At 41.8% G+C, this 16,688-nt stretch overlaps 5 protein-coding genes across 6 annotated transcripts; 2 read left to right on the top strand and 3 right to left on the bottom strand.

Annotated features, from left to right (window-relative positions):
* The first annotated feature begins 78 nt into the window (after positions 1–78).
* On the top strand, positions 79–8,833 carry LOC105287564 (serine-rich adhesin for platelets). Its single transcript, XM_011353173.3, has 10 exons — positions 79–445; positions 955–1,125; positions 1,275–1,408; positions 1,578–1,719; positions 1,787–1,996; positions 2,083–2,294; positions 2,487–2,788; positions 2,869–7,508; positions 7,599–7,654; positions 7,724–8,833. Exons 1-10 carry the CDS (start codon positions 403–405, stop codon positions 7,823–7,825), a joined length of 6,012 nt encoding a protein of 2,003 aa, XP_011351475.2. The 5' UTR covers positions 79–402; the 3' UTR covers positions 7,826–8,833.
* LOC105287560 (activated RNA polymerase II transcriptional coactivator p15) lies at positions 8,695–10,095 on the bottom strand. 2 transcript variants are annotated; one of them, XM_011353171.3, is made up of 4 exons: positions 9,999–10,095; positions 9,504–9,588; positions 9,206–9,419; positions 8,695–9,066 (listed from the first exon to the last, which is right to left on the bottom strand). In XM_011353171.3, the coding sequence occupies exons 2-4, from the start codon at positions 9,552–9,554 to the stop codon at positions 8,984–8,986; spliced, it is 348 nt and encodes a 115-aa protein (XP_011351473.1). In that variant the 5' UTR covers positions 9,555–9,588; positions 9,999–10,095; the 3' UTR covers positions 8,695–8,983. The 2 variants fall into 2 exon arrangements, with proteins under 2 accessions (XP_011351473.1, XP_011351474.1); XM_011353172.3 differs by lacking the exon at positions 9,999–10,095 and adding an exon at positions 9,683–9,967.
* A 168-nt stretch (positions 10,096–10,263) lies between these two features.
* LOC105287566 (pre-mRNA 3'-end-processing factor FIP1) lies at positions 10,264–14,641 on the bottom strand. The gene is made up of 5 exons (XM_011353175.3): positions 14,214–14,641; positions 12,662–13,930; positions 11,441–12,352; positions 10,956–11,302; positions 10,264–10,809 (listed from the first exon to the last, which is right to left on the bottom strand). Exons 2-5 carry the CDS (start codon positions 12,842–12,844, stop codon positions 10,689–10,691), a joined length of 1,563 nt encoding a protein of 520 aa, XP_011351477.1. The 5' UTR covers positions 12,845–13,930; positions 14,214–14,641; the 3' UTR covers positions 10,264–10,688.
* LOC113561937 lies at positions 13,535–14,369 on the bottom strand. The gene is made up of 2 exons (XM_026969600.1): positions 14,214–14,369; positions 13,535–13,930 (listed from the first exon to the last, which is right to left on the bottom strand). The coding sequence occupies exons 1-2, from the start codon at positions 14,367–14,369 to the stop codon at positions 13,535–13,537; spliced, it is 552 nt and encodes a 183-aa protein (XP_026825401.1).
* A 76-nt stretch (positions 14,642–14,717) lies between the features above and the next one.
* LOC105287565 lies at positions 14,718–16,452 on the top strand. Its single transcript, XM_026969733.1, has 2 exons — positions 14,718–15,049; positions 15,226–16,452. Exons 1-2 carry the CDS (start codon positions 14,808–14,810, stop codon positions 16,349–16,351), a joined length of 1,368 nt encoding a protein of 455 aa, XP_026825534.1. The 5' UTR covers positions 14,718–14,807; the 3' UTR covers positions 16,352–16,452.
* Positions 16,453–16,688: the final 236 nt, after the last annotated feature.

The raw sequence follows: 16,688 nt of genomic DNA, 5'->3' as shown, positions 1-16,688 counted from the left end.
GCGAATTCAGATTCTAGAGAGTTCAGTTTTCTTCGATTGGTGAGTCTTGATGTCAGAAAGACGTGACTAGTCACGGGGAGAGGGGAGGGAGAGAGAGAGAATTTAAATTGGCGCGAGTTTGAAAGCATCATTTCGTCGCTGCACTTCTGCATACCAACGAGAGAGGATGGTTTCATGGTGCGCGGTTATGTCGAAGTGAAAAGAAGTGAAGCGTCTTCGATGAGGTCTAGCAAAGGCGAATAAAAGCGAATGCGAAAGTTCACGACACACGTTGGTAACAATGCGACATGAATGTTTGGCGTTTGTTGTCGTTGTTGAGGCGCAATAGACGCGTTCGAAGCTCCAAGCTATGAGTGCCTTGATGTGATTTTTTGGAAATTACGAGGCAGTCCAACGGAAGCCATGGAAGCGTTATTGCCCTCCGAAGTAGCGCGTTTAGTTCTTGGTGAGTTCTGGTTTTGCTCAAGATGCAAACGCTAATTGTAACCTTTTCCGCGGGGACGCCACTCTTCTGGAAATTTGGCTGTATTATCCATAATGTCTCATAATTAACCGTTAATGTAATCTATTGCATGCTGAACGCTGCATGTTTTTATTTTACAACTGGCTTTATTTGCCTTGTATACTTGATTCTTTGTGTGTGTAATGTACAAATCTCTCAACCAAGCCATTTTGTGATTGCAACATTTTTACTGAGTATAAGTCAAGCCTGTTTAACAAAATCTCAGTAAACTAGTTTGGATTAATTTCAGTTGCATTCTTTACACATTTCATGTAAATTTTGGATTTGACGAGAAGAAAGGAGGAAATAAAATAGAAAATTCAACCAGAACCAATTCGTATTCCCTTTGTTATCCAGGAACATTTTCATACATTTTGTATCGTTGCTGTCACATGCCAGTCCATTACGTAATTTATATTACAGTCTCATCACGCAAGTTTATTTGGTTCTAGGTTACTTGGAGGATCAGAAGTGTACTGAAGCAGCGAAAATGTTTTTGGAAACATCTCCTCATTTGCAGGAATGTCGCATGGTACTTTCTCTTGGAAAGAGATTCAGTACCAAAGTCAGTGGGGTAACATTAATGGACATTATTGAAAAGTTTTCTGCCATTAGCACTATGAGTAAGCCATGATAAATTATATTTACTTCTTCTGTTTAAACGACAATGATCAATATATAAGTGATTGGATTAGAAATAGACTTACTTGTGGAATTTCTTAAGCATATTTTGGTTTTACACACATTCATGCACACGAGTTGTTCCTTGCAGTTCAAGAGCGGCTGAACAAGGCCACGGACTGCGAGCAACTGAAGCACTGTGGAGACTTAATAGAGCAGCTCAAGTTTCTCGTCGAGGAACCACGTGGCCAGCGATTCGTCGTAAACATTAATGTGCCTTCACAGGTAATTTATGATCGATCAATTTTGCGATTAATTTTTCTTCAAGGTATTCTAAGTGAATTTGACTTCTTCATTTTATATGGTTGATATTGCAGTGACATAATCTCTATAATTAAACGTAAATTAACATCTATGAATTATACAAAATATAATTTTTCCTCATATTTTACAGAGCAGCACGCAAACGTCAAATGGCTCTCCAATTATTGCAAGCAGTATGCGCAAAAGGCGGCACAGCAATAGCGAACGGATGAAGCGCGCTGTTAGCAAATCTCAATCGAGTGGATCGCAACAGTCGAACATAATGAGTCCACGTATGTGTTCCTCATTTAATCGCGATACTTAATTGCAATTACGATATTTAAATATGATATTCCTCAGCAAGCTGTCACAATCTCGAGACGACGCCATTGGAGAGTCTACCCGGGAATAACGATCCACTAAAGCAATTGGAGTGTAATATTGACGCGGTTGAGAAGACGGACGACAATGTCGCACAGGAATCTTATAAGCCGTGTAATTCCGAGAATAATAGCGGTGCTAACAACGCTGCCGTGCGTAACGGGAGCAGTAGTGCTCGAATGAGTTTAGGTGATTATGAAAATAGCGAACAGCGGTTACAACAATGATTGAATGAATCGATAGTTGATTTTATCTTCGCTTCTTCTTTCACGCAGACGATGTCTTGAGTGTGCCAAGCTGCGAAGTGGACGTCGATGACAAGAGAAAGGAGGAATGTTGTGTACCCAGTACGACGCCGAAGCAATATACCGCAGCCACGAGCACGGAAGAATTGTTGACTTTCTCCAGTACAGAGGTCCAAACCATTCCTTACGAAATACCCGAGTCGGAGTCGGAATCTAACGACGAGCCTATTGAGAATCTCAGTGTAAGTGAATCCCTTTTTTTATTTATAATATAATTATTATAATTTATAATATAATTTGTGATATAATTTTATTTATAATACAATTATATATCCTCACTTGGATCGTACGTCTCGCGATCCATCGAAAACTTATCTATCAAGAATGTAACGAGCATTATGTTAAGTGTCCATACATTTCATATACATTTCCAGATATTAACGAAAGAAATCTTGAATCGTACAGACTTACAAGAGTGTATTGCGGAGAATATCAACAAGGCGATCATTCCTACAGAACTATCTCTCAGAGACGAGAACTTGAATGAGTCGCTGGGCATAGAAGGCAATACCTCGATTATGGCCGAATTGAATAACGCCATTAAATCGATCGTCGAAGCGACGGAATCCGATCCAGTGTTTGAGAAGTTTCTCAATGACATCATCGGCCCACATGAAACCGACACGAGTCCGGAGGAGGACGGCGAGGGCAAGCTTAGTCCGAAGTCCCTCACCGAGTACGTATATCTTTTTTCCATTCTCTAAATTCTTACGTTACGAATATGCAATATTTCTAAAAACACTTTAACGTTCTCAGAGTACAAGAGAAGCAACCGGAGCCGGGTTTGAGCAATATTAACTCACCGGAGCCGATGACGGCAGACGTCCGAGTACCCACGGAGAGCGGAAGTACGCCGGACGTGCCTTTGAAACACAGGCTTCGCAGCTCGTCCAGGCAGCAGTACAACAGAATCGAGGATGAGATCGATAAAGCGAAGGATCAAGAGAGGGAACAGATTGCCTTGGAGGATCAAAACGCCGCTGCGGTGTTGAGCATCATAAATGCCAATATTATCAATGCGCCTGACGGAGACAAGAAGATCCTCGAGGGCGCGAAAGAACCGACGGTGACGAATAACGATAACGGACAAGAGAACAACGTACAAGTGACGGTACCTGCGCCAACTAAAAATGATGCGTCTCTAAAGCCGTTGGAGCCGCCTGACGCAAAGAGCACGGATAACGTTGCGCTGTCCGCAAGCAGCAACGTTGTGGAGCCTAAAGCGAGAAAGTCGACGGTGAAACGACCGAGACCTAGAAAGCCGAAGCACGATTCGGCGACTAGCGGCAACGAGCAGGCGCCGATGACGGAGCACGAAATCATGGCCATGCCGACGTTGATAGTGTGCTCGAAGGATGAAGTAAATAACCTTTTGATAAATCACACGTCGGCGTCCACCTCGCGCTTCATTCCGATCGCGCCGAAGGACCCGCACAGAATCCAGAAGTCTGTTGAGACTCTTTACCTGAAAACGGTAAATGTGGCGCACAAGATGCCGATAGTCAGGACACTGCCGCCGTTGACGGAGGAAACGAGTGCTTCTGCGGGCCACGCGCAGTTGCAAAACGCCAGAATGAGCAAGCCGTTGAAGACTGCGCAGGAAATCGACACGAGCTCGTTGTTCCGGCCACCGTTGTTCACCAATTCGTCCGCTCAGAAGCAGAAGACTCCCATGAAGGATCGTCAGTCCTACAACATCCCCATAGCCACAAGGAGCCCGGCGCCCAAGCTCATGGGCGGTTGGGATAAATGTAACGGCGTTGGCGTCATTATAGGTGACGTATCTCCTCATGGAAGTACCAGCGCGTCCTGCTCTTCGTCCGATGACAAAATCATACAACCGTCCAGAACGTTAGCAGCAAGTTGGGATGCCGATTTGCGCAAAAGCATCGAATTGAACAAGCAAGAGCCGACGGAGACGAAAAGGTCCGCGAAGAGGAAGCTTTGCTCGAAAGAGAAAACCGAGGGATTACACAAGAAAGTCAAGTACAATTCGCGATCAACCAAGAACAGGAACGGGAGAAAAACGTGCGAGGCGAACAAGGAACCCATCAGTTCAACTCACGATACAAATATCAACAATCCAGAAGAGAATCCTCGAGTGAGCATGAAAATTACGGTGAAAAGAAGTCAGTGTCTCGCTGACTTACCAGTGAAACCTGCAGCAGAGTCACGAAACAGCGAGCAGAATGCGAGAAACATCATTAAAGCTGTTTACTTCGCTGCGAATAAATCTGAAAAGATTTCGGAGTCGAGCAGTATTTCCGAGAAATCGGTAAAAGTGACGGATAATACGATAATAAATACAAACGCGAGTAAAAGCGCAGTCGAAAAGAAGCCTGTGAAGAAATATGCGCAGCTGAAGACGATAACGACCAATCTGCGGAAGAAATCCGACAGCGAGAAGAATACAAGAAATATAGTGGAGGACATCACACAGACATCGGAGATCTCGAGGATTTTATCTACGGACAATACGCAACACATGTTGCAATTGCCGGACATGATTAACCTGGAGACACCCAGGAAATTGGACAACACATCCGGTCCGCCGCCAACACCGAGGGTACTGAGCCCTGGCAGTAACGTGATTACGCCGTTTATCAAGGCGTTCAGCGAGGACTCCAACAGGATACGCAGCTTCATCGCCACGCCAGAATTTCCGATAACCCCGTGCATAGCTATAAGCCCGAAAGAGGAGACGACTAGGGACATACTAAAGAGAGGAGAATACAGTTCTCCGTACTACAAGCCCGAGTCCGAACAAGCTCAGAATTGCGAGAAGGTGCCTAAATCGAAAACCGATGATCCGCAGGAGTCACCGATCATATCTTCGTCGCACATACAATTGCAGTCAACGCACAACGCTCTCGCCTCTTGCAACGCTTATCAGACATCCACCTCGAAGCTGGAGATTACGCAGTTCGAAGTGATCAAGGAGAATCTGCCGAAGGAAGAAGCCATCAGGGAGTTGAAAATCGCGTCCACTCCCAAGGACTCGGCGAGTGCGACGGAGGTCAATACTCCTACCGATATCGATCATCACATGGATCTGATACAGATTAACGAGTCTAAAAGCGTGAACGAGCATCGCGAGATGATTGACGATAATTATGCTGCCGATTCTCACAACGATTCACACAATGATTCTGTCAATGACGGAACCGTGGACAGCAACAGCTCATCGTCATCTGATTCATCGTCTTCCTCCTCGTCCTCTTCCTCATCCTCTTCGTCGTCGTCTTCGTCCAGTAGCTCGAAAACGTCGGTGTCGTGTTCGCCTAACGGGAAATATAATGACAAGGCGCCAAGTAAAGCGAGCGTAGATACTAGTAGCGACTGCGCGGAGAAGAGCGTCGATGCGCTAAAGAATGCAAACGTAGGAGCGAACGATGCAACTGCGATCGCACCGTCTGACGCGTACTGCAAGAACAACGACGCTGTTTTCGTGATCAAGAGGGACTCGTCGTCGAGGAAGGTGTTTGCGATCGCGAAAACCGATGATGAAATTGGGGCCACGCTGAAGGAGACTCCCGTCAAGGATGAGGCACTGTTGAACGAAGTTGACATCTCGGAAACACCCAGCAGCTCTAAAGGTGGAGTGGAGTGTTTGATGACGAATTTGTCGACGAAAATAACGGCGATTATAACGGAAGACGAGAAACTGTCGAAATCCAGTAAATCGCCAAAGCGGAGAGATAAGATTGCTGTCAGGTCACGATCAAAATCGAAGCCGAGGATAGTGAATGTACAACGCGTCCGGTCGCCGTCGAAGAGTACCGTCGCGCTTGCAAATTCGATGAAAACCAGATGTCGGTCGGAGCATGAACAGCACGCGTGGCAAACCGACAAGCTCGCGCAAAAGCAGCAGCTCGAGGAAAAGAGGCAGCGCATGATCGCAAAAATCCGAGACAACGCGAAATCGAGCCTTCCTAGCGGATCAAGGCACAAGCACATTGTACGGGGAAAGATTTCCAATAATCTGAAGAGAGGCACTCAGCATAGTACAGCACGAAATATGCGATCAACCGCAAAGTATCAAGTATCGAAGTATACCACAAAAGTCAATAAAAACGTTAATAAAAGTGCTGAGATAAATGCACAAAAGGAACATAAATTGCAGGATCTCGCAAATGAACAGAACCCGGTTATCACATCAGAGAACACTGATCCCAGCTCAATGAATCATGAAAACAATAATGGCAAATCGCTCGAAGATCATGCAACGAAACAATCGCACAAGAACACCTGCGACATAAAAAATAATTTAATTGAGAATAACGAGGAGAGCGAATCGTGCAAGAATTCCTTGCCAAAGGATCAAGAAGATTCAAAAGGAAAATTAGGCGTTAAGGAAATCGCGGAGAAGGGTTGCAGTGTTAAAGATAACATTGCCAGAGAAAAAGCAGGAGAGACGCTCAAAGAGGACGATAACGCAAAGAACCTGGAAAGGGAGAAAAATTCTACCGAGAAGCACGTAGTCGCACACGAAACTGCAGAATCGAACAAAGCAAAGCAGAACGCACGCAATCAGACGGAAGATAAAACAACCAAACTGAGATTCGCGAATCGCGTCGACGAGACGCATTCAATGAAAATAATGAGACACAAGGTGGATCAAGTGAAGCGAGACTTGTTCAGCGACGACGAAAACGATCACCGTGCGCATTCGTCCGCGAGCGCGAGAAATGAGAAAACTAAGAGAATCGCCGAGACGAAAATTGAAAAGCCGGAATCTGTCGAAGTTCCAAGCGCAGTCGAGGACGTTGATACTAACGCTCTCGAGAATCCTAAAGAGGAGTTGTCGACTGTTCTCCAGTGTCTGCAATTAGTACCGGCGCAGAAAAACGAACAAACGCATAGTGAGGAGGACCAAACTGAGAAGCAGAATCAGCAGGAGCAAACTGAACACGAAATTGGAAAAGAAATCGGTTATGGGCTGCAACAGACGGCCAACAATTACAAAGCCGAGTATCATTTTGTGTACGACGATACGGTGCCGACGAGGAAGAGGCGGAGGAGATATAGCGGACACGAGCTACAGATCGAAATCAATTATGCCGATCTGTCCGATCCGAATCCGACTGAGAGCATAAAAGTGTTGAAAGCCACCGAATACGAGGAAATATTTAATCTGCCGCCGAAATCGAGGAAACGGACGATGAACAAGAAACCGTCTACCAAGAATGAGAAAGGTTGCGAGACGCACAGAGCGGACACTGGCACGTTCACTTTAAAAGACACTGCAAAACCTTTGGCCACGTCGTCTCCAGTAAACGAGTCGCCGAAGGCTAAAATGAAGAAGACCGTCGCAAAGACTACGACAAACAGAAGCGACGACGACGCGCAAGCTGACACCAAGCAAAAGCAAAAACTCGACAAGCATCAGGAAAAAGGTAAAAGATCGCAAACAATATTTTCTCAAGATAAAGTGAACGTAATTTGTTGGAAAAATTCACGTTGCATGAATAATGTCTCGGTTCCAGATGCCACTGTCAAGCATCGAACGAGAAAATTATCAGAAACAAAAGAAATAAAACCGGTAAGAAGATGATTTATATGGATATAGTTACGCTATATCTGTTACACGTATATTTGTTCTTCTTCCCAGATTGAGAAAAAGTGCAGAACCGATCCGCAAACATTACTCAGCAATGTTTTGGACAAAGTCGGTTTGGATGAATTCTTGGCTACTGTTCATGGACCTGAATAAGTACTCTCTGCATTGTACAAATGTATATTACACAACTCACTGTATAGATACCGATCTTCATGTAACATAATTCTTTCTCTCTTCGTTTTATGATTTTATTAATGTATACAGCGATTCGTAGCATTAGTACTTTGTTATTGCTTATTTTGCTAGTCTAGATAACTTAACATTTTTATACGCGCGCGCATATTTTTATACTTTGATTTTCGAATTATTCTATGCGATCGTACATTAACTTTTTAGCATAGTTAACTAAATATTTGCTTTTTTATAATGTTAAATTGAAGTCTCGTGTGTGAGACGTGTAGGATCATGTGTAAGATACTTCTTCCTCTTAATTTAAAGAAAGATTTCTCAAGTAATATTTTTAAAAGTTTGGAAGAGTGTAGATAGATAGATACGCGTGATGAATGCGTGGATCTACGTAATTGTAGACATAGTATTATAACATTGACGATTACATGATAAATTTTGTAGTAGATTGTAAGTCTAATTGACAATACCCATTGAATTTTGCCGTTAACGCGTACATGTAAATATGATATTTTGTGGTATACATAAAACTGAAAGTGTACAATATATATATACATATATATATATATAACATAAGAATTAACATGTAACGTCAACATGTAATTCATATTTGAATATTCCAGTAATTCTCAAGTTTATTTATTAATTAGTAAACGCAAGATTTATTACAAGTGTTTAACTTTACACACACAGCATTAATAATGGAATTCAACAAACTTATATATCACTCATTACCCAATTGTACTCGTCAAAAGTGGATAATTGAAAATTTAATTTGCAAAGTTTTTGGGTACGTAAATTAGATGCAACGTTGCTGAATTTTACGAAATCCGATGTACTTTTTTCTCCCAAATCAAAATATTTTCTTTATTCGTTATACAAATAAATAAGTATTGTTATATAAGTATTGTTTCTGAAGGAACATTCTCCTGATATTTTAAGTTACAGTTGTAATCAGATATTGAAAAAAAAAAACATAATAGTTACTCTTTCAAGACACGGGACAGGAAAGAGACTGGGACGGTTAGCTCCCAACGCTCTATCGTAAATAGAGAAATCACAAATTCAAAACATAAATGAAATTAAAAATATGAACGTTTTATACAGTAAATAAAAATTGGAACTCTAACACTTTGCCTTCGCCACTGTATCGACTTCCTCCACAACCTCCATGAACTTCCGCCACTGTTGCATGGTTAAGCAGATTCCTGTAAAAAGAGTATCACAAGGATAGTGTTAAATTGAACAAAACAGGGACATAAGATTTTCTATGAGCTAATTATTCTCTTTGATTACATACAGGATTATCGGTTTACGCATAAAAAGTTTATGGCTTGACAATGTTACCTTTTTTGCCAGGTTTCAAATCGCCATCCTTGTCGAAGTACATCTCACGAATATCCACGTAATATTTGCCCTTGAAGTTCCTCACATTTACTTGACGATTATTGCCCAAGTCCCAAATGGTATCCTCATTCTCCGATTTCGTCGTTTTACTGGACACCGCCTTCTCTTCCGTCTCCTTTTCCTTCTTTTGCTTCTTCTTGGTATGTTTCACTTCCTGCAAAGTGGCAGATGATATTACAAAAATGATGTCACAGAAATTGTAAATTATAAATTGAGACTTGAACAAAAAAAATTGAACCTCTTCGCTGCTATCGTCGCTGTCGGATACGTAAGCCTTCGATTTCGGCATCTTCGGTGCAGAAAGTACAGCGAAAATATAGAATCTAAAAAACATTCAATATTATTCTGTTTACCAAGATCATCAACTCGAGCATGGAGAATTAACAAATTAGCAGCTCATTCTCATTTATGACATACTTTGCCTGCGTTTAATCAATTTAATCAATTAGTATCACGTATAAATCATTGTCATACATAATTAAATAACATTTACATCGTACAACATACAATAGGTATATAAAATGACTATTTTATAACCGCTATGTGCAAATAGGCAAGTAAGAACATAACCTTATATTTTTCAGTTACATTTTATCATTTTCATACGACAAATTGATCAGTACTTGCACATATTTGCTAGCTGCAAATGAAAATTGCGGTCAAATCATTAACGCATTCATTAAATTACAGTAATGTACAATTATACGTATAATTATTTCGGAACTACACCAACCTGTTTCTTGGTTAAGATAATCTCAACGATCTTTCAAGACAAACGCGCGCAACGTGACGATAAACGATTGTCGCGCCTATGGAAAATTTCAGAACCTCGCGAGATTGTCGGTATAGATTTTTGCAATCTTTTCTGACTTTTAGTCATTGATATCAATTAATTCTGTCATAATACTTTGCAAAAACTAATTTTTTTTCATTTAAATTAAATTAAAATTTACTTATTTTAATTGTATTTTCCGATGACGAAATATAAATGTTTTTCGAAAATGTAATCATTTTATTTATTATTCTTAGAAAGTGTATGATGAAAATACGTGTGAAAGTTACAATGGAATGTATTTTATGATAGATCTCAAGTGTAATACATAAATAAAGATATAACTTTGTCTTCTTTATCTTTGCAATCAGTCCTCCAACAGTTTTTATTATTTCCATTAATAACTTATCAAAATAAGTTATAATTCTTGCGAAAAGCTGTACAATCGTCTCTCGATGTATCTTACAATTAACTTCGTGCATATAATATTTATTGTATTAATGCATATATTCACTCCCGGTGACGACCAGGAGAACAAACGTTAATTCATTTTATGAAAAACTATTACTTCCTAATGTGTAAATTGTGTTCCGTTACGACATAATTGTAAATTAAGATGTGAGGATTACTTGTATACATTATAATCGTTCTTTATTCACTCTCCTCTTTAGAGCGTTCCCTATCTGAGCGTCTTGATTTCTTCTTGCGTCGGCTTGGGCTCCTGGATCTCGATTTGTGCCTGCGAGATCGGGATCTCGAACGATGCCGATGCCTGGAGAACACGAATCAACATTTAACAAATTGTTGAACAATGATTAACGTAATGAAAATAAAAACTAATCTATCAAATCATAAGTTAACTACAATTTACAAAATAATTCTAGTACAAAATTTTCATAAAAAAGGACGGTTCATTACCGATCTTTATGCCGATATTGCGATCTCGATCGATCGCGCTCCCGGTCCTCATCCCTAGTCATCGAATCCCTATCTCGATCGCGGTCCCTCATCATGGAATCCTTCTCCCTGTCACGATCACGATCCCTGTCCTTATCCCTGTCTCTGTCTCTGCTCATAGAATCCATTTCTCGGTCCCGATCCCTGTCTCTGTCTCGCTCGCGATCTCTGCCGTCGCGTGGATCACGCGACTGCATCAGTGGAGGAATGGACGTTGGTGGGACCATCGTGGGTATCGTCTTGGGTCCCGCGTCCTTATCATCCTCGTCCTCGGTCATCGGGATCGCTAGATTCGTCGGCTGCCATGTCTAAAGAGAAGCAATAAAATTAATACTTTTACTTTTATTTCTCATCAAAGTCAAATTGTTTAACAAGTTAGAAATAAGGGCGTAATTGTACTTTCTAATTTTCTACAAATGTTTTCATACAGTGTGCTGCTCTCTTACCGGATCATTGCCCCATTGATTATCCTGTGTAGGCTCGTAGCTGTGATAATAGGGGTCTGCTTCCGGCATGTAGAACGGCGTAGGTTCTCCAGTGTATCCCGGCGGCGGCATGTCGAACGGCGGCATGCCCGCTCCGGGTGGTGGCACGCTCATGTCGGGGAAACCGGGTTTCCTCGAATATTCCCTCCTATCGGCAGTCATCACCTGTATAACGTTACCCTTCGGTGGAGATTTATCGAGATTCCGCCTAGAGGCCAAACCGGAACTGCCGATAACATCTATAGTTCCTGCCATTTTCCGTCCCGGAGGTGGGCCGGCTCTCTTGGGACCCATAATACCCGAGTACTTGCTATTGTCATTGGTTATCGCTACTTGGGGCACTCGCATGCCGCCTGGATTGCCACCACCGCCGCCCGCGTTTAGGATCAATCCCACACCGGACTCACTACGCATTCGCTTTTGACGCTCGCAGTACGCCCTCCACGTCTCCTCGTTAAAGCCGTAGTTAAAGTAGTCTGTAATGTCCGCGCCAGGCTGCCGCCACGGCTTATCCTCCAGTTGATCGAGGTTGAACTCATGAGCCGGTATTCCATTGATGACTCCGATGGTCTCGAATTCATCTATACTGAACTTCCCAGGCTGCTTGTTGAGCTTATCCGGCACACCGGATGCACTAGTTAACAATCCTCCTCTCTTGATATTCAGGCTGCCATACGCCGGCGTCGACTTGATGTCCCCGATGACGACATGCACGTCGTCGTCCGAATCGGAGTCGCTCGGCGCCTCGCCGTCCTCTTGGCTCGAGGCTTCCCTCGTTCCATTTTTATTCGCATCCGCATTGGCCTCTTCTTGCATATTATTTTGCAAGGATTCCTCGCCACCGCCAACAGGGGAGCCAGCATCATCCTGCACCTGTGGAAAGAATGCTTATTATTTTCTGAGAAGCGCGTTGATTGTTTACAATGTTCACTATTTATACAAGTTTTTTTATATATTCGACTATTTGACACTGTTTATTATACAAGTGTCACGTATAGGTTATATTATCCGTTTAGAGCAAACGTGCAAGTAATAAGGCAGGAAGATGCAATATGAATCATCGAGTGTATATTAAAGCTTCAAAATAAGGATTCTAGAAATAAAATAAAATGTCTTTATATCGTATTTTACATTATACTTTGCGTTCAACTTGTAGTAATTGATTGAAAGAGGTTATCTCACCTCAGACGGGGTCTCGCTGGGAACCTCTGCGGAACCTTGTTCCTCCTGAGGCTGGGCCTTTTCCTGAGTCTTACCGGGCGTTGAATCATCATGCTGAACGTCCGCTTGTGTGCTCACCGGCGTGTACTCCTTCGCGTCCGCCGAGTCCCCGTACAACCACTGATCCTCGTTCTCGTCCGCCATTTTTCGCAGTTTGTTTTATTTGGCCAAGTGCACCACGCCGTTTTGAACACAGAGTGCGACAGTAATAAAATGACTGAAGAATGACTACCAACAGAAGAATGGGAGGTAGCTAAAGCTTTCTAAACCGCTCCGTTTTCTTCAAAGTATTGAAAGCCTTATTTTCGAGTCGTGACAAATAAGTTATTTTCGTGAACTGTTATTTGTTGGTTTCGTAATTGTTATCGCTCTCCGAGCTCCCGACTTGAAGTGAAATTGACTTCAATCAACAATAAAGAAAAAGAAAAATTGTTACTCGAAAGTGCAGTGTACTTTATCAACCGAATTCCTGCCCATCTCCTTTCTCGAGATCAATCAGAATCTCATGATCCCGCGCCCATCGCTGGGCGACTCTATCGAACGGGCATCGACCGCTCTCGCGGGAAACCCGAATATCGCATATGGCTTATATTCAGAATATTCAGAAGCTTACAACGATAAAAGCGCCTTCAACGTAGCCTTTCCGCCAATTTTTAAGTCACTTTAGAGGTGTTTTCATCATTGTAAGAGCGTTTTGAATATTTCTATATCAAGAGTATCTTTTCTTAATTAGTCTTAAGATAAAGATTTTTCTTTTTGATTAATAGCACCTAAAGAACAATCTGAAGAGCACTTAAGCCGATTCCAAGCATAAGAAAACAAGCATCGAGTCCTTTACACGGGATCATTTATTTCGTCTACGTAATTCTCGTCTACTAATCTCTCTATAATCGCCTGCAGCTGGGATATAATAGTCTTTAGAGTGCGTATTTGCTTGCGGGAGGAATTCAGTTCACTCTTTAAAGCTGCTACTTCGTCCGAGTCGCCGTTACTCCTAGTATTCCTGACATTTATTTCTTGTTTCACTCTAGATTCTAGCTTCATGTTTTCCATGATAATCTCCTCCGATAAATCGTTGCAGTCAAGGGCAGTTGTGACCATTTCCGTTTGCCTGGGCATTCTGTTCATGTCTGTTTTATTATGAGGGAATACGGTGGGAACGGCATTCCATTTTAATAATTTCTTATGATCCGCTCTTCTCAGTTCAAACTGATCGTTCGTAAAGTGATCCTGGAAGAAATAAAAGAAGCATTGCACATCAAAACTATTTAATTTCCTAGAATCTTTAAGCACAGATCTTATTTTATTGCAAGCTGTACAATATACAAAATTATTCATATAACATAATAATTGTAATCATACAGTGACAAATATTCATCAAATCCATTTCTCTTGCCACACAAAACATTGTCAAGATGCGTTACTTCGCACCAAATTTTAAGTAGCGCTAAAAAGGCAGTGGATACTGCAAACGACGAATTTTTATAATATAATATAGCTGAAGGAAGCTCACTTGGCAAACATATGCATGCAGTGGCAATGGATCTCTCTTGATATTTTCTATCCATTGTCTCCTCCTGGTGCTGTTTTTACTTCCTTGGGGCAATTTATAGAGTTTGTGCCCTTTTTCTGCTCTGTTGTGACATCCTATGACACAGCAACAAGGCATTGCCAATGTAGATACTCGACTTCAAACTCGTTCCCCCAATTCGTTAGATTTATCTCGTTTATTTCTTCACTCGTTACGCAGTATTAAAGTGAGCACGGCTCCCTCATCATTTTTATTTGAACATACGAATTTCTCGTGAACGTGTTAATGTCAATTCATTAAAACGTACTCTTCTTAATTCAGAGACTATAAGAAGAAACATACAGAATGTCGTATTGAAGCTACTGCGCGTTGTAACCGATCAACAACTCTAGCAGAAGTAGCGAACGCCGAACAGTGCGTATCAGCTGTTCGGTTATCAGTGTTCGTAAATCCATCTGTGCGGACGCTCGAGCTGCTAGATGGCGAATGTGCGGCCTCACGCGGATCGTACATGCACAATCGCTTGTTTACCGGCGACACGAGGTGTAGAAGAACTTGTATCAGTTGAATTTCGCGATGAATGAAGTTAGGATGTTGCCGATCGTAATGCGTAGGCTGTTTAGCCGCAAAGCAGCGAAGCCAACGAGGTCAAGAAAGCCAGAGATGTCTTCTGAGCTAAAGGAGCCTTCGCTCGCCGGTATTCGTGGGAAGCTACGATTAATTGAGGAAGAGGATATGGAGATTTTCGATGCCGAGGACATGAGCGAATTCGAGTCAGATTTCATGAATGTCAGCGAGAGTCACAGGATGCACGAGAGGTATGCCTTATATCGATACGAAAACCTTGCGTTCGATGCTTCGTTGAAGCATGTTTCACGTGGAACTATTATCACTTGTATTGTAACCTAATCTGAAGAATTAATGTAAAAATTCTATATAGGTATAAAGTACAGCATGAAAAGAAATTTAAACATTAACAAACAATATTTTTCAGGGAAATGTGGCAAAACAAGGAGCGTCTGAAGCAACAGATCACAGCCCAAAAGTATTTCAAGGAAAAAGAGCCACGTTTTCTGACATTTGCGGAGACAAATCTAATTCGCAAGTTGCATGAAACTGATCCAGAAGAATGGACGATAGAGAGACTCAGCGAGAGTTTTCCAGCTCTACCAGAAACTGTACAAAAGATTTTGAAGGCCAAATGGGCGCCTAAGTCGGTAGATAGGGTCATTCAGTACGACAATGCGGTGGTCGACAATTGGAAGAAGTTTCAAACTGGAAAATTACCGGTGAGTCCTATGCTTGGCAAACATCTAGCAAAGTTCAAGAACAGAAAGATTATCCTGACGGACAGGGAGTCGCTGGCAAAACAATTTGTTACACCCAAGCCGGAATTCGCGAAACCAAAGAGTCAATTATTCTCGAACATCGTACAATCTTGCTTGAACGAAAGACAGAGCGACGAAAGATTATTGCCACAAGGGGATAATTCAAATGGAGCCTCGACTACCCCCGAGCATTCTCATCAAACTCACGATTCTTCCAGTATAAATATTAAATCTGATGAATCCAGTTTTGCAGTTGAAGATTCGGAGGAATTCACGTCGAGTAAAAACCGGAATCTTGCGTTACTATCGCAAGCAGATTCAAAGAAATATGATTTAACGCTGTCTAATCGGAAAAAGGAGACGAAGCACGATGACGCACTCCCGTTTAACGAATTCGTGAAAGCAAAGCTGGAGGATATATACAAGGAGTGTCCACAGGAAGGTATGGTTCTGCTGGATGTGTATAAAAAACAGCTGAGAGCTGCAACTGATGCAGCGGAAGTTAGTGCGGAAGAGACCACCGAGTCGAAACTTGTACGGAAGTCTGACAAAAGCGAGCGTGCAGTTTCTAAACGTGAGAGTAAGGCGTTGGATTTCACATCAACTAAGGAGGACGCGGTGGATACATACGTGAAAGCATGGAACAAAAAGGCAGACACGCAATTGGAGTACGCCAAGCCAATAAAGATCGCGAAGCACCTGCACAAACCTGGCATGACGTACCGGATCAACGATTGCTATTACGATGACGACGGGGAGTTCCTGTATCGCGTCCCGGGTGTACGAAGCTAATTGCGACAGTTATTCCGTCATTCGTGTACATAGTTAACTAAAATATGTAAATATGCATATAACTATGTAATAAATGTTTTGCATCATTGTTTTGTCTAATATAAATTTGTTGAATCTGAATTATTATGTATCACAAATATTCAGGTGTGTGTGTAATAATATAGTTTAATTTTATTTACTTCTGTTATAAAATACCTATTTTAAGTTTAAATATTTCATTTCAAATATTTCGATTTTAAAATGATCAACATTTACAAAATACCAAAATGAGCGATTAATTTAATTTTTTTTAACAAAAATCAATACTTTTTTAAATAATCCTATATTTAATTGCACT

The sequence above is a fragment of the Ooceraea biroi genome, chromosome 5 (assembly GCF_003672135.1).
Source record: "Ooceraea biroi isolate clonal line C1 chromosome 5, Obir_v5.4, whole genome shotgun sequence".
NCBI lineage: Eukaryota > Metazoa > Arthropoda > Insecta > Hymenoptera > Formicidae > Ooceraea > Ooceraea biroi.
This window is presented reverse-complemented; position numbering and strand designations above follow the sequence as displayed.